General features: G+C 36.1%; 1 protein-coding gene across 3 annotated transcripts in view; it reads left to right on the top strand.

Moving 5' to 3' along the window:
• Nucleotides 1-14,284, top strand: part of sgcd (sarcoglycan, delta (dystrophin-associated glycoprotein)) — a 185,066-nt gene extending 170,782 nt beyond the window's left edge. For all 3 annotated transcript variants that reach the window (XM_055046609.1, XM_055046608.1, XM_055046607.1), the window contains 2 exons: nt 3,799-3,922; nt 9,171-14,284. In XM_055046609.1, coding sequence (XP_054902584.1) covers nt 3,799-3,922; nt 9,171-9,356 — 310 coding nt within the window. In that variant the 3' untranslated portion in view covers nt 9,357-14,284. The remainder of the gene's footprint in view (nt 1-3,798; nt 3,923-9,170) is intronic.
• Nucleotides 14,285-20,773: the final 6,489 nt, after the last annotated feature.

The raw sequence follows: 20,773 nt of genomic DNA, 5'->3' as shown, positions 1-20,773 counted from the left end.
CGCACTTCAAACTGCAGGTAACAGTTGCAAATCAAGGAGAAAGGAGTCACATTTAGCCAAAGGCAGGGAGCATTAAAGCCGCATGTTTCACATGCTGCACATCTACGTTATCTGCAGCATTAAAAACCTTTCACCGTTATCTAAAGACCAACAATATGAGGAAGAAGAGCACAAAGTTATTAACCTTCGATCCTGGTTGTAGATACGAAGCCGTGGCTGGGAAGAGGACGCGAAAAACTGATATAAAGAAGGAATAAAGCGGAGAAGAAAACAGGTCAGAGAGAAAGATGGAACTTTATTGATCTCTGAGAGGAAATGAGCTTTGCTGTCGTAAAAGTTACACAAATGACATCATGGCAATAAACCATAAACCTACACTAGGTAGAAAAGACTGGAAACATTGAATAAAACAGGTAGACAAGAGATAGAAGCTTGCTTTTTGTTTGATATTAAAAAAAAAACTAACTAAAGAAAATGGAGGAGAAACAAAAACAAAGAAAAAGAGACGTGCATCGAATTCATGTGGGTTGTGAAGAGGAAATGAATGAGAGAGAATTCACAGTCGACTCCCAGAGGAGGAACCTTAAAGAACTAGGGAAGATGAGAGTGGCAGGCCTTTTCTTCAGCAGGCACTTCTCTGAATGTTAACAGCAAATTTGTTTTGTTTGCTTTCAAACATTTCCTTATACATAATGAAGAAAGCAACTGTCGGTTGAGGAGGAACAAACTTGTAGAGCAGTAAGGTGTTTTGACATAGTTGCCACATGATCACCAGATGTCTTAGGTTAAATGATAAATGATATGCTAAATAGACCATGCCTACATAGTGTAGGTATAGGCTTAAAGGTTTTATTCAGCTGTTGACACACATCATCAGCTGATCCAAAGAAAATTTGTCTTCAGAAGTCAAACTCAGCAAATGATGTATTTTTACATTATTTTATGTCTGATTTTCTGAAAGATGCAAAAAATACTTCGTCAGTAGTAAACACACTTTTGCTAACCAGCTAATGTATTAAAGCTGGAGCTAACTTTTCATTTGGCGCTTCTGGATAAATTCTAAAGTGATAATTTACTTGGCTGTTTCGTAAACTTTCATTTGAATAGAGTTCATTTGAAGTTTTGATTATCAACTTTTAAGAATTCTTCAGCCTGTATTCATGATTTTATTTTGAAGTAGGTGAAGGCTGTTTACCCAGCATTATCGCATCTTCTGCAGCCATGATGTGGTGCAGCAGATTATATATATTCTTGTCCTAAATGCTGTAAATAGTTTCAATCTACTGATGTCCTGCATGCTTTATGACCAAAGCCCACCATGTTTGTTAGCCAAATTAGCAACCGAATTAGTGATACATAACAACAATAAATCTGAAACAATATATGAAATGTTTGTTGCAAAGAATCACTTCCAGAATCTCAACGATACAGGTAGGTGTGCAATAACAATTTTGACATGTAGAGGGCGATATAGCACATTGCATCATTGGCATGTGGTAGAAATTGACTTGGTTGAATGTATTGCTTTAACATTAGCATTCTGCTAAATACCACTTTGGTACTTTTGAAGTAGTCCAACTAATTTTTTAGTTTCCAGTGTCCAGCTTCTTTCTGTCTTTTTTTTTTCTTCTTCTTTTTTTGAGGCAGCAAATCAGTCATTTGACGTTTTATCAAGATCTGGAGCTTTATTGGGCAAGAAAGTCCAGCAGTAGATCCTGAAATATAAGTTGAACAATCAGATAGTTTTCTGAGTCAAATAAATTAGTAATTCAGTACATTTCTGTCCATATTTTCAAAAGAACTTTATTTTGAATAGTATTTTTTAAGTCAATTCAGCACTGATTTTTTGTATTGATCAGTATTGACACCAAACCTCAGATATCAGTGTTGTTAGTGAAACATGTGGATTTGTGCATCCCGAGCTTTCAGCAGAGCTAAACTTCAAATTATTTGTGGAAAACCCACCTACTCACTGATTTAATAGCATGGATTTGACTGTGTATATTACATATTAAAGTATATTTTGTGTCTGAAGTGTTAAAATAGGCAGTTAAAAGTGGGAGTCTCACTTTCAACTGCCTATTGAAAAAATCCGTAACCACGGATTTGAGCTGTTCACCGATTGCTGTGGTTCCTAGCCCCTGCAGCTGGGGCCCTTGGTAGTTTAAAGCAGTTCGTCCCCAGAAATACCAGATCACTAAACTATTAAAAAAACATTTCACTTCGATGTAAACTCCTAAACTTGAACACTAAAACATCTCTGTAGGACATGTTTTAATTCATTACAGTATCAAGAACTCTTGTTATAAAGTGTTAAACCTCTTTGTTGGGAGAGAGCAAGAGGTTAATAATAGAAGATGATTATAAATTTAATTTGGACGTTCACCCACCGGGTTTTGGCTGCCACTCCTCTCATACTTTCCTTTGTACTACTCAACAGGCCAGCTTTAATGCGACCTGAATCCATAAATCATCCTGGGTTTGAAACCTGAGTGAAAATCCAACTCTTAATGTAAATTAAAGCCAAAAAAAAAAAAAGGAAAAAAAAACTGCAGGGAGCCAACAGTCATTTTACAGTCAGTATTATCAACTGGAGTGGCAGGATTATGATTATCATCACGGTTAATGACCAGCAAAGTGGAGCTTCTATGCAGACGTGTCAACTTACCTTTCATTGTTCATTAGTAGAGCAGTCAAACCTCAGACTTTATTGCCTGGTGAGTGAGTCAGGTTGCCCTCTTTCACTTTCATGATGTTTGCTTTTGACATTGATCTTTGCATTCCCCCAACTGTCCCAAGTTTTCATTATAGAAAACTAAGATCTTAGTGCCTGTCGTCTTTTTCTTAAACAGCTTAACAGAGTTTATTTATAGTAATGTGTCCAGCATTTTTAACTGTTTGTTGTTGAACTAAGGCAACTGTGGGACCTGAGTGGTAGATTTAATAAACAAAACTGCAGGAACTGTGGACAGGGTTTTAAATGAGCAAACAAAAGTTTACAATAATTTATTAACAAAAAAGATGAGTCACTAAAAAAACAGATGTAGGCAACAATGAGCGACAGAGTCAATGTAATGGTCTGTAAATGGACTCTTAACAAGCCCAATGGGGGCGCGGTCTTCTCCAGCACTCAGTCCCTCTCATCGCCGGCCGACCGATCCTCCACGGCTACGGTGAATCTTGGCGGTGAATCCGGCCATTCTTACTCCAGTACCCGGTCGTGCATTCCTCGACGGCGACCAGTCGGATGGCTCTCCACTGTAACCAGTCCTCCTTTCCTCCTCTCGCCGCCCTGAGGCTCCTAAACCTGTAACCAGTCCGGCTGCGTCTGTCGCTCCAACTGCACCACTACCTCTTTATTTCCCATTCTGCACGCTGCTTAGTTCATGGAGAACACCTGTGCCGCTGCAATGGGCGTTATGAGTGACAACGTCACCTCAAAAGCAAACAAAAAAAAAGAAAAACATGCAAGACAACAAACCAAAAATTTAACCCAAACTAAATCTAAGAAAAGTAAATAACTTCAAAATATAAAAAGCAAATCCAAAACAGCAATGTCAGAAACATGAAATTAACTAAAAAAATATTAGATATTTGCCAAACAATCTATAACAATATATGTCGCAAAAGACACGTGATCAATATCAATAGAACATACATCTTTACTAGGTTTGTTTTCTTGGTAACCTCTATTGAATGCTTCTCCTTCTGATTTATGCTTTGTTGGATAAATGCATAAATTTTGAAGAGATGAGGTTGAACCTGTCCAGAGGTTCTAACAGAGCGGTGTTGTTGCAGGTTGGAGTCTCCCACTCGCTCTTTACTGATGGAGGCCCCAAAAGGAATCCAGATACTGGCCGAGGCCGGAGACATTCAGGCCATCTGCAGGAATGAGCTGCGGCTGGAGTCCAAAGACGGAGAGGTGGGTGAGCTTCCAAATGGACTTTAGAGTTGCTTGGATGCTAAATTCGCTAACTGAATAAAAAGACGTCAAGAATGATGAATAGAAATGAGATTCTCAGGACATCTTTTTATTTGCTTTCTCTTATGTTTGTTTACATTCTGAGTCATTCAGGATATGATATCTGAAATGCTTCCTAGATGACAACTGTGCTCTTGTCTCTTCAAGAGTCCTTCAGTTTTGAACATAGGATAAGACGAACTTTACTGATCCCAGAATTGGGAAGTTATTAGGCACCAGCAGTCTGACACACAGACAGAATGCACAATATTAACACAAAATACAAAACAAAATACTGATATCAGACATAAAAAATCAGATTGGACATCAGAATGTGAATGCTGCTTAATGTAGAACTTTTTTGTATTTGATAGTGTTTTGATGTTTTAATCTTTGCAGTACAGTCACATGATCTTTCATGTCATTTCCACCCCGCTGTCCAGGAACTGAGCAGAAATATTATGTATAACTTTCTATTCCCCGCACAGCCAGGTCCACTCGGCTCTTTGTCGATGGAAAAACCTCCCACTCTATTGGAGCAAGAGGAGAAATTCACTGTCTTTGTCTTCTGGCTCCTGCTCAGTTTAATATTCCTTCTGTCCAAACTTATTTTTAGCAAAAACACCAATAATATTTAGCTCTCTGAGCCAATGTGGGCCGACATTATTAAGATGGCCACTGGCAATTTTCCTGCTCACTGGCCGTCCACCAGGAGTGCAAAAAAGTAGGAAAACTAGAAGAAGTTCATTTCTTTCTCTTTTTTCTTCCTCCATGTGCTAATAACTAGTTATTTTCCATTTAACTATTCCTCCATGGTTACGGCGAATCTTGGCGGCGAATCCGGCCGTTCTTACTCCAGCACCTCCAGCATTTAACTTGTTGTTTTTTTAGCATCTTTCTAATTCTCCCATCATTTTCCTTTGTGAACCTGAGTTCCTCCAACCATTCAGCGATTTGTTACACCCATCAGCCTGGCATTCATCTTTCCTGATAAAAGGATTTCCCTCCGTACATTTCAGCAGTCATCCCTTGTCAGATCTGTGAACATCAACGCAGGAGGATTAGGGGAGAAAGAAAGTATTTAAAAGTTTCCCACAAAACAGTTTGCTGTTTTTAGGAAAAGCTGCTGACATGAGACCAATGGGAGCAGTGGAGGTTATGAAGGTGACCCTGGATCCAGTCTGGTCCAATTAAAAGCAGAAGCAAACACGTGCTCAAAGATTAAATTTGGAACTTCTTGTGAACAGAGCATATAATTAGAACGGCGCTTTCACACTCCATTAGTCCAGCAAATGTCCATTTGTCAAACCTCTGTCTTACACTGCAGCCTCCATGTCTGCGGGAGCTGCTGCCGCAATTACAGAAAGGTTTTGGCTATTATCCGGTGACGGGCCACATGAGGAGATACTGAAATTATCGGAAACGCAGCGCGGCTGCTCGTTAACGGGCCGCCGAGCACGTGTCTGTGTCTTCATTAGATAAATGCAAACGGTCCAGACAGACTGCAACAAGTTTTAATTAGACAGACTCTGCATGTGTGTGGACTGAGGCTGTATCCTCCATCCGAATGTAATCATCTAAATATTGATAATAAAAAAAAAGTTTCTGTCTAATTGAGTTGATTTAGACAGAGCCCAGAAGGTGCAGGCTGTCATAAAAAACAACACAAAACTTGTCTGTAGGATGTGGTGTAAATTTAAAAAATATATTGAGAGGAGGGAGGGCTCTTTTTTTAGGGTTAATAGTAATTTTTATTATTAACATTTCTCCCTTTTAAACAATTAATTTATAGAAAAATAGAAAAAAAATCATATTAGAGCAGGGATGGACGGATGGATGGATGGATGGGACAACAAATATATTATATCTGATTCATGAATGAATTAATAACACCATGTTGGTCTTAGATTTCAGAGATTTCTTTCTTAAGTTTTGTACTTTAAAGTGAATTTTCCAGCGTAATAAATGACATATAGATTATGAACTCAAAAGAATAGTAAAGTAAAATATTTCATTTAGATTAATGCTTTACTGAGCTGATCTACATGTACTCTTACCCTCCTTTACCCACAAATTCCCAGAGAATCCTGTTCCATCTGCCCCTTGTGGTGTGAGGATTTGTTCAGCAGCAGCTGCCTGAGAAAGTCAGCTGAGAATCAGCTTTAAAAGGGGTTCCAGGTCATTTGTTGATGATGCCTCCCCGGAGCTCCTGGTAATAGCTCCTTTACTTCTTCGTTTTATGGCTGGAGAGCTCCTCCTCTCTGTGGCCAGTAAAACACAGGCCGGGCACGAGCCCCAGGAGACCGAGAAGGAGGACAGGGAAGAGAGATTGGATTCATGCAGCAGTGGGTTTTTACTGCACAGACTGAGAAAGATATTTTGTTCCAATCAATGAGAGAGATAAAATGAGTTATGAGTAAATGTGTTTGTAAAGGGAGGGGAGCAGAGAAAACCTGGGGTGCTTTTTCTGTTGTTGCTCTGGAGAAATAACCAACAGTAAACTGCAGGCAATTTTGGGATTTACTGTTTTGGATTTTTATCCAACAAATATTTGTTGAAACAAAAGAAAAAAAAAACACTTTTGTGAATCATGGTTATTGACCTTTTTTCTTATTGGTCGAAGCCTGAGTTAGGTAAACTCCACCACGATTGAGAAAAAAACAAAAATAGGATTCAGTAGAGTGTGGCTCTGTGATAATAGAGAATTAAATATATTTTTGTTTGTGCATCCAGGATGTTTTCACAGCGATTAACTTTTTCCACATTTGGTTACAATACAGACTTATTCCAAGTTGTATTAAATGAATCTGTTATCTCAGATACCCTAACTTATTATTAAAAATAGAAAATCAAGAAATCACATTTAGATAAGTGATCACTCACTTTGACCATCCACCTCTGTCAGTGTTTAAAGCCTCCAGTCTTTTTGATATGATGCTACCAGTTTTACTCTCATCTTCAGGCAGTTTGATTGATTCATCTTTGCAGTAGTAATATTTATCTGGAGGGAAATTTGACTGTCAATCAAATAAGTCTAGACAATGCAGCTGCAGACCACATAAAGGTACTGTCTGGGAATTTAAAGGAAGTGTTATTTAACTTTAAAAATGTCACCTTAGAGAACTACTTTCTAAAAATACAGCAAAGTTTGGAGGATTAATTCATCTTAGGTAGTAAAAATTTGCTCTTGATTCAAAGATAAACTCTGTCCTTAATGTTTGAAGTAGTTGTCTGCTTGACTTGCATTTGATCATTTATTTCTGATTCTCCAAACTGAGATCATGTCATCTGCCATCCCTTTTTTCTTATTAAAAAATATTAATTTGGCCAATTGAACATGTGAACTGGTTTTGACCCAGTTTAATACACAAAATACCATTCCCATTTTGTGTATTAAACACAGTTGTTTGTTAAAGCAAGTGGTTGTGTAGAAGATTTTATAATATTCAAATTGACAATAATGTTTGCGATGAAGAGCATAAAGGACGAATGGTGGGTTCAGTCTTGAGCCGCCACTCAGCCTTTCTACATTTCCTGTGTTGAGATGTTTGTTTTGATCATTATGGGAATAAAATGCTCTCTCATGTTTTTAGGTGAGTGGATCTAAATTAATTTCACCTTGAGTTCAGAGGATAGATTTGTGACAATTATGCAATTTCTGATGCCGTGAAGGCTTGTTTGACTTGATTCTTCATCAGGCCCCATGTAGTTACATAAGCTTAGATTTGTAGGGGCAAGTTAGTCTGAATAAATCTGAATTCATCCTAGTTAAAGAATGATTACTGAAACCCGGGTTAGCCATCACAAAATGTTCAACACAAAAATACAATTTAGCATGTGATTTCTCTTTGCCACTCACACAGATTTCCTAGTCCAGCAAATATCTACCAAGCCAAGTTACTGGTGACATTACGGTAACATTAGTTTCAAATGGCTTGTCTGGAATATAAATAATTGTACCTTTCACCTGTACTGGCTCCCTGAAGCTCAAAGAATAGATTTTAAAATACTGTTGTTTGTTTACAAATCACTGAACGGTTTAGCACCACAATACATCAAAGATCTGCTGTTGTTGTATCAACCTGCCAGACCTGTCAGGTCTTCTGGTTCTGGTTCTGCTTTGCATCCCCAAAACCAGAACCAAATGAGGAGAAGCAGCTTTCAGCATCTATGCACCAAAAATTTGGAACAAACTTCCAGAAAACTGTAAGACAGCTGAAACACTGACTTCCTTTAAATCTCGACTAAAAAAACACCTGTTTAGAATTATATTTGAAACGTAATATGTGACAAAATATTGTTTATTCTATTTTGCATGACTTTGTGTTTATGATGTAAAGCACTTTGAAATGCCGTGCTGCTGAAATGTGCTTTACAAATAAAATTTGATTGATTGATTGATTGATTGATTGATTGATTGATTGATTGATTGATTGATTGATTGATTGATTGATTGATTGATTGATTGATTGATTGATTGATTGATTGATTGATTGATTGATTGATTGATTGATTGATTGATTGATTGATTGATTTGTTCTCATGCTTCAATATTGTCACTGATTTCCTGCAAAATTTACCTGACAGGTAAATATGACACTAAACATCTTTACCAGTAGTCCTTAATCCAGAGATGATTGTCTGTAAAGAGGTTATCAGTTTGTATCCTTGATATAACTCTGCAGTGGAGCATTGTGCTTTGAGCCCAGATCATGACATTATGTGTATATAACATCCTGTGTTCACCGCAATTTTTTTGTAAACTGAGAGGAAACGACATTGTCAGTAACTTGCGTTTCCATTGACCATGTATTTTTGACATTTCAAAATGGAAATAAGGCCATTTTGAAAAACTATTTGTTTTTCAATAAAATATTTTGGTCCTGGGATGATGTGAGTTTTTTTTGGGTGGTGAAATTAGTAGATTTTGCAACACTCTTTTTAGTACCAGGCAAGTCATGTAAATAACAACCAGGTGCAAACTCAGATAATAAAGATGACAAGTTGGAGGTTGACAGAATGTTGTGTTTTCATTGACTTATTACATGAACAGAGGTATTCAATGAATGGATAGCAAATAGCATAGGTGCATGTAAACTTCTGATGGTAACCGTAACTATGCTAAAAAAGATTTTGTCAATCACGTTTTCTGATGTCAAACAATCTACACTTATCTATAGTCTCACCAGATTTCTCTCCATTCACCCAGATTGCTCTGGATGCTCAGAGGATCCGTCTGATGAGGCTGCCAGAAGGAAAATCCTCCTCCAGCTCCTCGTCCTCTGGGACTAGGCAGACTGTCTATGAAGTTTGCGTTTGTCCTAACGGGAGACTTTTTCTGTCCCTTGCTGGCGCCGGATCCACCTGCCAGATCAACAACAACGTCTGCCTCTAGGACTACAACTCTAGGATTTTGTACAACTATAAATAAGATATTTGGTTGGGGGGGAATGACACACAGAGCAGGTCAGTGTACAAACGCTGTCTGCCTCTAGGTCAATGGCGATTACAAAGACTGCCAGAGCCAATGGACAAACAGATAAGCGTCATTTTTCAATCAAAACGCTTTAACCTTAGCTTCTACTGATGTGTTTAAAAAGTCAATAAGGACAAGTTTGCTTTAAGGTTTCTGAGAGGTGTCAAATTTCAGTGCGAACATATATTTTTCCCTAACTTCTACAAGACTCTAAAAATTACAGGTTTCAGTACCTTTTTAATACAGAAGGACAGAATGGCACTTTTTGCTCTTCCCTGGATAGAGACAAGTATATGAGGTTGATGTTTGTATCGTAATGGCTTGACTCTAAATGACTCACATGACACAGCTATTTATTAATAGCAAGCAAACAGAAAACACTTCACGTAGAAATGCAGTGAGTATTTTCTCCTGACAGAAATGGAGAGGAAATTCCTCTGAGATCTACTATAAGAGACACTGATCTACTCCATTTTTTTCCCCTGGACCTTCTCAGTGCCAGAACCACTGGGGTAATCACCCATGACAACAGGTCAAGTATCTTTGCTATTTAAATTTGGTTTTACAAAACAATTGAGAAATATTTTAGCTGCTGTGTTTGCATTTGCTTTTATTTGCACATACAAATTTACAGTTTCTAAGTTTGGCCATATTACCTTCACATCAAAATTTGCAAAGTCTGAGCATTGAACTTAAGTTCAATCAAATTACAACATTTTCTTAAGGTTTTTGTGCATAAAATATTCAGTATTTGTCTTGTTCTCCACATTTATCCAAAATGTCTTTTATCACACAACCAGTTAAGAACAAATCAATCACACCCAATTGATTAAATAATCAAGTATTAAAATAAGTGATTATTGTTCACAATGCTGCAGAGAAATTAGACCCTGAGGTGTCATACATCTTGAAAATATATCTAATTTTAGTAAAATTCTAATGTAAAGTAGTGTGTTTTCAACTCTCAACAGCTGTTTTGTCATTTTGCTTTTTTAACAAAAATCTATTTTCCAACCAGGCTGCTCAGAGACACAAAACTTACATTATGTTGATTTTAAAACACTATAAATGAGTAAAATTAGCTGCCTGAACTCTTGTGGTGATCACCCTACTGGTTTCTTGCACTGTAAGTTTAAAAAAATAAATTGAACCACTCTTTTGAAAGAGGGGAATTGTGCCTGTGCCTTATGTCAATGCACTCGTGGCAAGAAGAAGCACATCAGACAAACTTTCTTTGGCATTAATGAGCTTCATGGTCTGATTTTAGTTTGGTTTTTATCCAGTTCACAAACCTTTTCCTTGTGTGCGAATGCAAAGACCTTCAGCCGCCTCCGACTGGAGACGCTCACATCCGACTGCTATAGGGGAAACAATATGGTGGGTTTTGTGTATTACAAGTTATATTTTTGGTTTTGAAATATTGTGTTAAAGCTTAACTTGGCAATCATGTGAAAGTGTGGAGTTCAAACTGTATTAGTTTATTTTTAAACACTTTGACACTTACCTTAAGAATACATTAAAATATATTTTTGTCATTAGAAACATGTTTCAAAGTCCACCTATAGTCTTCAGAATTTGTTAAATTCTGCACAGGTGATGTAAAGATATACTTTCCAGAAGTTTTACTAACTTGTTTAATAACTAAAAAAAAGATCCAAGCTAATGAAATTCTTGGGTAAGAGTTTGGACACGTGAAATCCAACTAAAGAAAAGATGTTTTATAAATTGTGTTGTACATTTTAACTTGCAAACCTCCATTTTCTTGTGATTATAACACCCCCTCAACATTGGCAGTATTGTGGCAATGTTCAGCTTTTAAATTACCATTACAATACTCAAACTTCCCATGTACAGGTGAAGGGTTAACAGACAATGAGGCAAAAACTCAAGCTTGACAATTATGTGTCAAAAATGTGCCACGTAGTACAGCATTGGTCAGTAAAAAATACAAAAACTTATTTGATCATCTTTGCTGTTGTTTTTTTAAACTCCGTATGTTCAAATAAAGCTTTTGTTGAGATATGAAGGACTTCTGTTGATGGTGAAAAAAGTAGTCACTTTAGTTGACAGTTTTAATAACAGTGTATGAAAATCACTTTATTGAAGATTAGGCTTTTGTCAATGTTTGCAGTTAAAAGAAAGGAAACATAGATGTTGGTTGCACTTTGAGATTTCTTTGAAATGTAAGGTGCGTTACAAATGAAATTTATTATTATTATTATTATTATTATTATTATTAAAAGAAAAAGGTGTGTATGTAATGTGCTCAACAACTGTTTGGAAAACAGATGAAAACCACTTTAAGACAAACAAAAGGGATTTAATTTTAGAACATATTAATGTTGATCTTTAGAGAAAGGTTTTTTCTTGATTTACTAGCCATATGATGTGTTTTAACCTTCCAGCAGTTGCTGGGATTCAGGAGTCTCTCTGTGAGGAAGGGAAGGGGTGGAGTTCTGTTTGCAGCTGCATTGTGCAAAGTTGTGAACCAACTAGAGATGAAACATGGACAGGAGGTGAAAATGCCTCATTTTGTAGTTATTTTGATGCAAGTTAGTATCTTTAATAACATGAATCATTTTAGAATTGATTTGATCAAAATATTTTTTGACAGATCCCATTTTGAATCACCATAAACTAAACATATGTATGAAGCTAATCCAGATGCTTGGGTGCTTTACCAAAAGACAGTCAACACAAGTACAAGAATACTTCAGATTTGTAGCAGGAATGGATTTTTGTTTCTATATCTTCAAGATGTCCTACTCCAAACATTGAGTTATATTTTATACATTTATGAATAATTTGTGACAAAAGATATGATTTTCCATTACAAGAGACTTGCAGATGGCATCCTCACTCTGTGTAGCTATTTATATCACCATATTGGTTATCAATCCAACGTTAAGCGATGTTCAAATAAATGGTGTGGATGAAAACTGCTGTAAAGTTTTCAACACTGATCTAAAACTAGCTGAAGACAGAGGCTATCTAAACCAGATATCATTCTCTGCACACTTCCATTAATCTGTTAATGTGCTAATAGTGGAGCTAATGTTTCACTTTGTGTTTTGCTAACTTTTAAAATGTTTAAATTAATTTTTCTGGAGAAATTCCAGAAAGCTAAATTACTTGGCTATTTTGTAAACTTTCAGTCTAATTTAGGTCGACATCTGTGTTAATGTTTTAGTTAATGACTTAAGAATTCAAGCAATTAGCCATTTTCATTCTCTTATTTTGAAGGGGTGGAAGATGCTCTGTTTCCTCTCCTTTTGTTCTTTCTCTTTTTCTCTCCATATAACTGATTTCAAACAAGATACAAACAGAAACGAAATACAATATTGACAATAGAAAACAATACACAGGCATAACTACAATATCTAAGGGCCGTATAGAACATGTAAAGTATATCTAAATTAAATTGGTGCTTGATGACTGTAGCCCTTTAAGGCCAGACATAATTAGAATTTAAATTAGTGCTATAGCACTACCTTTTTAAAATAAAGTATTGAAAGCACTTTATCAGAATTAATGTTTATGATTTGTGCTGTAGAGCTAGCACAGCTAATTGTGTTTTTAGAGGTGTCCACTACTGTTAATGACCCATATACAAGACATTTGGTCTCGAAAAGCTACATCTATTTTTTTTATTACCTGTTGCAAAGCAAAATAATATTTTTTTATTTTATTTCAAAAATAAGTTATGGTCAAGAACATAGGAATATTTCTAGTATATTTGGACAGAAGATGGACCAACTATAAACATAAACTAAATTTTTTTAAAGTTTACTCCTATAAGTAAAGTTACCACCACCTTCATATGACACAATTTAATTATTCAGCATCTTCAGTGTTTTGTATTCCCTCTTTGTAATGTGTGCCAACTTCTGATTCTGTCTCCTGTCACTGTACATTATATATTTTCCCACAAAACTCAACCTGAATTTGCTGTATTTCCTTTTTGAATACATGTAAATAGACTTTCATAGGGCTGTGAATGTAAATAATATAAACAGAAATGCGGTGATGCGGCGTTAAAGAGGAACGTTGCTCTTTTAGAAGCCTTTTTTTATGTACATGTTTTTATACTAAAAGGGCAAAAGGTACTCGCAAAAAGTAAAAAAGGTATTCATGTTCAGCGGTGTATATAACGCTGGCCTGTGGAGAACAAGCTTGTTTTGATTTTTTTTCATGTTCTCGTGTCTCCAGCTGAGCTCAGATGTTTGCAACAATCACAAAGCTGCAGATGTTTTTGTTTTCCTACGTTGGTGCTGAGGTCTTTGCATTCCTTCTAAGAGTGCTGTGTGTAAATTTGTGCTTGTATGAGCTACGTTTGGTTCTTCTGCTCCGCTGAACGTTCCAACTGAAAACCTAAAGGGAAAAAAGCAGAAGAAACATCTGCACAGTGTTGAGGAGTATTGTTCTTGCACATATGTAGTTTACTCCAACATTCCCACTGAAATATGTTTAGGTTTAATTTATTGCTAATAACACAAGTTTAAATTTTACACATGCAGGATTTGTTCTACTAATCAGTCAGTTATTTAGACATGGTAAACAATAAGTAAACTAATTGATACAGGAAAGATTGTACCTACTTGTTAAACTACATAAATCCAACAAGGTGTATAAAAACACACACACAGAACGAAACCCTAAAGTTATTTACCTGGGCTGTGCCAAAAACAATCCCCTCAGCGCTGTGCTTTCACTCTGAACACTGTGTACCTTCTTTTCTTGACAGCCCACTCGTTTTCCCATCTTTTCTTTACTCTTCAGTCAGAAACTGCCGTTCATGGAGTAGTTTTCAAAGATGCCAAAATAAAAAAAAGGCATTGTTCAAACTGGCTGTGTTAGTCACTGGAGTTTTCTTGAAAAGAAGATGAATAAACAGCTCAGACATTACGGCCACACCACAGCAGATGAAATATTCAGAAATGTATCACTATGACTTGAAAAATGTGAGAGTTTGCACATATTATGTAAAATTGTTCTGGTAATTTTGGTTCTCTGGAGTTGCCATCAGCAGTAAGTATCATTTCATTTTGTGGCGCAGGTACACCTCAGTGATGCTGAGGACCTCAAAGGCAGGCTCAAAAAAATTGTAGAAAACTACAACTTTACTCAAAAATGAGAAAAATATGTACACAATCCTCAAAAATACTTTATCACAATAAAAGCTTTGCAGAATGCTACCATCACTAAAATGTCAGAGGGGCAGTATTGTGTAAAATTGGGTTTTTGAGTTTCAATGTCACGCTCTTGTGTTATGCATTCATCGACAAAATACCTGGAGTGTTTTGGTTGCCTCATGCATGTTTGAGGAATCGTTCTGCATTGTTCTACTGATGTGCTAAGATTCAGTATTTTTGCAGGGCAGGTTTTATGCTCAGGCTAGAATATAGTGTAAGATTAGCAGCTCAGGTTTGAGGGGTCTTTGGTCATTTTCTCATGTACATTCCCCATTTTCACCCTGACTAGATATTGTCATCATGTTGCAGGATTTAGATTTACTTTTATGCACACCTCAACTTTAAAGTGACACTTTAATTTTGTAGATAGAAATCTAAGCTTGAGATGGCTAAATCAATACATAGGAGAATTATGCACCCATTTTTTTTATTCTCATGTCTGCTGATAGCATCAACACCCGACCTGAAACATTAACGTTCATCAGTGATAATGGGTTTAATCTTCACTCAAAGCCAGCGAGTCTCTTTGTTTTATCTCCCTGTGTTTAATACTTTTACATTTTCATGGTACAATTATAGTAATCGTATGTGTAGAATTAATTTCCAGATGGCTTTATTTCTCTCAGAGCATAAAAAAGGAGGAAGACACCTGAAGCTGTTAGCCAGACAGGAGGGAGAGTTTTTATTCCAGGAAAAATTGTTCAAGCTGTGACTCTGATTCAAATTAAAACAAACTGAAATTTTACCTATTAGTCTAATTAGTACGACTTGACACTTGAGGCCTTGAGAGATGGGGTGCATACGTCGGCTTGTGAGCTAATCTCTGTTGAGCAGCAAATAACCTGAAGTTACATACAAATTGATCAATTCAACCTGTGATGGTATCTGCATCAGATATTCAATTTCTCTTTCTAATGACTTTCAATTTTACAATATTTTTAAAAAACATGCAGTTTAGGTGGCGTCCTATGAATCATATGCATATCTTTGTTTTTTCCCTAGTTACTGCTGCTAGTTTCTTCTCATTTGACAATACTAATTGTTCCATTTCACTTGTAATAAAGGACATTTCAGAAAATGTCATATTCATAAAGAAAATGCATTCATGGCAATATGCTTTCACTCGCAGCAGTGCTATTATTAAAAGAGTGAGGCTCTTCATACAAAGAGCCACTCTCTCGGAGATGACTGTTCTTTTGGATTATTGGAACGAGAAGCCCATAAAAGCTTGGAGTGAGTTATTCACAGTGCTTCTTTCTGCCTGAGAGCAAAGTAAAGGAGTTTTTCTGGAAGAAAGTTACCAAAGAAGATGACAGTCTATGAAATGTAAAACCTCATTACTTGAACAATAACTATAGAGAGTGTTTTATTAATAGTTGTGAGGCTTTTTCTCTGAAAACTTGAGCCTAAATATTTCAGATTTTTATGGAGGTGGGAAAAAAATCAAACTAGTCTGCAGAGAAGATCTAAAAACTGCTGTCATTCTGTTGAAAAGACTCATCAAAGTGACACAGAGCTTTTTAAAAGCAGCTCAGCAACGCAGAATCAGACTGTTACCTGCCAAAAGTCCAGAACTCATGAAACATGCAACATATACCCATCACAATCTGAATGTGTGCTACTTTTGAAGACAAAGGAGTAATTTTAAAACAAACTATTTTGAGTCATGCTCTCAAACCCAGATATGTACGTATGCTGACGATGGATGGAAAATTATGCTGTTCATAATCCTGCTGTGTCTGGTAGCAGGATGTCTGTCACAGGCTGTCTGTTTACTTCACAACTCAGTTTTCACTTTATGTGTATGCACTGTGGCAATTCAAAACATGTCTACTCAAACTTTAAACTCAATTAAATCATACATACACATGTTTGATAAATACCAGAATTTATCAAACATTGCATAAAGTTCAGTTCATTACTCAATTTAGTTTAAAAAGTTTTCACTCTGAATAATTTATTTTTAGGAAGAAATCAGGTTAAAAAATTACTTTTGGGAGTAGTGTTACTGCACTGTATTTTTAAATTTTACTTCAAAGCATTGTGATATATCACTACTTTTACTTGAGTAAAACTTATTTGAGTAAGTGGAACAAATATGTTTTTACAAAATATTCAGCAGACACCTTCAGTTTGTGTTAAAGTGAGATGAATTGTTTTGTTAATCTGATGCTAGATTCTATTTGTTGAGTCTGTTGTACTATTTGGAGACCAAGAACGTACAGAAAACACTGTTATCAGTGGAAATATTTTACCCTGTTCTATCATACCATACTGTATTTCAGAAGTTTTATCACTGAGGAAAAACCAGACAGAACAGTGAAATTTTATAATTTTAAATCAGTCATAAAACTCAGAATGAGAAAGGAAAGATATGTAGGAGTTTCTGTAGTGTTTTGGGCACTGATGATGGGAAAAAACACTTTTTAGCACCTTGTAAACCCAGCTTGATGATTTATTTTGTAACAGAATAACAGTAAATGTTGACTTGTGGCTGTTTTTTGTTGTTGTTGTTGTTCTTGTTATTCTCTTTTTATTATTCACACCTATTTAAATATGCTTTGGGTTAAAATGGGAAAAAAAAGTAAAAGCAGAAAAAGTGGAATTTAGGAAAAAATAAAACCAATTTCACAGGTTCCATAATCTTGTTATATGTGAATGTGATTTGAATTGGAGTTTATGGTCAGTTTACCGTGTTTGCTGAAGCACTCATCTGGAGGCAAACACAGTTTGATAAGATATAAAATAATGGATTCATTTTGTTTTATATGTGACAACAAGAGAAAACAATTTAGGAATGAGGCTTGTAAAGAAGGGAAAACCGCTACAAGTGTGAAAATGACAGAAAACTGAATTACTTCCCTCTCACTGTGAGCCTATAAATGCCATAAAGCAGTAAAACTAGAGTCATTTCAGACCAGTTTTCTGTTGCTTGGCTGCTATAATTAGCTTGCTAAGGCTAAACTAAGGCTGCACCCATCAGGACCCCCCACCACAAATGAACATTTCTGTGACTTATTATCAGTCAACAACAAGAAAGGAATTAAAAACACAAGCTGCCCCACTAGGTTTTCCAGAAAGCCACACATCTCAATCTCCTCCCTGCTGAAGCTGGCAGGAGGCTCACAGAGGAGACCATAATCAGCCAATGTTCAGGCTTTTTCTCCTTTTCTATTACCACTGTGGTCTGTCATTTTTGTTTGTGCTGATCCAAAGCTTTGTGTCCAGCTGGTACTTTCTCCCCTCTTGGCTATGGGGCGGCAACCATTTCTTCTTTTTTTTTTTTTTTTTGTCTGCTTCAGGCTGTGTAGTAGCTGGCTGTGATCAGAACTGCTCAGTGTTTCCTGCCCAATAAACTCGCATGCAGTGATTTTACAGAAAACTACAAGGAAAACTGTTCTGTGGATCAGTAAGTATGCACTGCAGAAGCCTGTTATTACAGAATTACAGAATCTAATGCATAAGGCAGAGGGTCATCATTTGTCAGGAATGCAGCAAACTTTTCATAGCTGTTTTAACTAGGAAAGAATCCCATTCACAGACAATTGAAACTGAAACTTGGAACTGTTTTTACATGAGTAAAAACAGTTTACTGATTGAATGTAACCTTAGTCATCAAGAAGAAAGTGACATGTGACGCCTGCAGATTGTAATTTCTGAAGCTGAAACAATTGATCAGATCAATCGTGATGAACTGACTACTAAGCCAACCTAATACTGGTAACTTAAGTCACAGTATTTTATGCATAAACCTATTTTTGCTTAAAAATTTGCTTATAGAATAAAGCTTTTTGGAATAAATGTTTTGTTTGCACGGTACTTTCCTCCTGTCTGTCACATAATCTCCAGACCGTTTGAATAGAAAAATTGGATTCTGAATTAAAAATTGTTTGTAAATCGAATCATGATTGGAATCAAATCGAAACGCTAGATTACACGACCCAAGTGGATTTGCTCGGAAACACAAACTACTTTTTGGGAAAGGTAACATGACTGAGAACGTTTTTTCATTGTATGTTTTATCATTTACTGATGGATGAACAAGTCTGCATAGAGCCCAGGCCTGTCATCATCAGCAATAAATCAATTGATCACATAATAAATTGAAACAAACTCAATACCTTCCATATGTACCATTAGTCATTTTCTTTGTGTCTCTATTATAAACTGTACTACCAAAGTCTTCAGTCTGGTGCGTTGATCTGATCCTTTTTTGATAGAACAATTTTGTTTACGAAGACTTGTACTTTATTGTATTCATTGTTTGTTTTGTTTATTTATTAAATATAATAATACCATCACCATTATGTTACTTGAAAATGGTCTCAAAACAACAATATTAATTTTTATTACTTCTGGGACAATTTATTGTCAGTAAAACTTGTTATTGTGACAAATTAGGTTCAAATTTCCCCCAGTATTTAGTCAACATTTTAATTGATATCAGACTAAGTCAAAATATGTTGGAAATTCTTAGACTGAGTTTTATTTTGGGGAGTTTAATCCTTCATTGGATTTTATCCTGAATCCAGACTCAAGTGTTGTAAAGAGTGGCTCTCTTGGGAGAGGTTATTACATCTGCTTCAGACCATCTACGTTTGAGCTAAAAGCAGAAATCTCACACAATGAGGATCATCAAATGTTCAACATTCTGCTGTAATATGGGCTGTAAATTATAAAAGCTTCTAAATGAAATAGGCTGCAGAAACAATGAACAGGCTTTAAAATGTGATACAATATGAAGGAGCAGAAATGAAAATAAAAGAAAACAATCCAGAACAAAGGTGTGCACTGTAAAAAAGGAACCTCAGGGGTTATCACATTAACAAAAGAATATCATGTACTGTTAACTAAATAATTGCATGTTTGAGCCAAAAACATGATACAATCATGTTGCATAAACAAGATATTCCACAACTTCAACGTTTATAAAATTGAATCATGTTGAGCGAACATGATTCATTATAGTCAGACCGATCCTATGCTGAAGACCACGAGTGAGATCACGCGATATCACGCAAGTTCACGCAAGATTACGGAGAACACGCAAGATTATCACGCGAGAATACGCGAGACAATCGTTTTTTTCTCGCAAATGGAATAAAATGTATTCAAGGTGAGATAACGTGATTCAATTACGTCAGCTAGATCTTCCGCCAAAAAAAAAAGAACGTCGGGGCGTATTACATTAACAAAAAAATATCATGTACCTTTCACACAATAATGTTGGGTTTGAAGCGAAAACGTGATAAAATCATGTTGGATAAACAATATTCCACGACTTCACATTTATAAAATTGAATCATGTTGAGCTAACATGATTCATTATAGTTAGACTGATATTGTGCTGACGACAACGAGTGAGATCACGGGATATCACGCGAGAACACGCGAGACAATCGGTTTTTTCTCTCAACTGAACTAACGTGATTGAATGACGTTATCTCAACTTGAATACATCTAATTCCTCAAGCTCCCAGGCGTCTACCAGAGGCCTGGGAGCTTGAGGGTCCTGCGCAGTATCTTGGCTGTGCCAAGATATATATATATATATATATATATATATATATATATATATATATATATATATATATATATATATATATATATATATATATATATATATATATATATATTTTTTTTTTATTATTTTTTATTCAATATCAATATTTGTCAAAGTTAATCTAATTAAAAAAAACACAGTGACGTCAGTTCCAAAGCGCTATTGTGTCAGACTCATCTCCCGCTGAAGAGGATCCAGCGACATCAAGAGATTACGGAAAATCACGCGAGATAACTGGCTCGCACTTGTTGGGTTTTTTCAAGGGCAGAGGGGAGATTCCTGGCGTGCATCTACTTAATTTGAAGAAGGTAAGAGTCAAACTATTTTCATCTAAATCCATATAAAAATATGTAACTTAAAATTTCTCTACCATTTGCACCATTTTCTACTTGTTCCATACTTGTGTCACATTATTTCATGTTCTGTAGATTAAGTCGGTTAGGTTAAGGCAGATAGCTTTTTGTTTACATTTATCGCCGCACCATGTTAGGTACATTCTGTGCGAAAAAACTCTGCAGAGCCATATGTAGTGTAAGGGTCACAAAGCTGCTGCCAGAGACACAAATGGACCCCGGAAATGT

The sequence above is a fragment of the Poeciliopsis prolifica genome, unplaced genomic scaffold, assembly GCF_027474105.1.
Source record: "Poeciliopsis prolifica strain line A6 unplaced genomic scaffold, Auburn_PproV2 SCAFFOLD024, whole genome shotgun sequence".
Lineage (NCBI taxonomy): Eukaryota > Metazoa > Chordata > Actinopteri > Cyprinodontiformes > Poeciliidae > Poeciliopsis > Poeciliopsis prolifica.
This window is presented reverse-complemented; position numbering and strand designations above follow the sequence as displayed.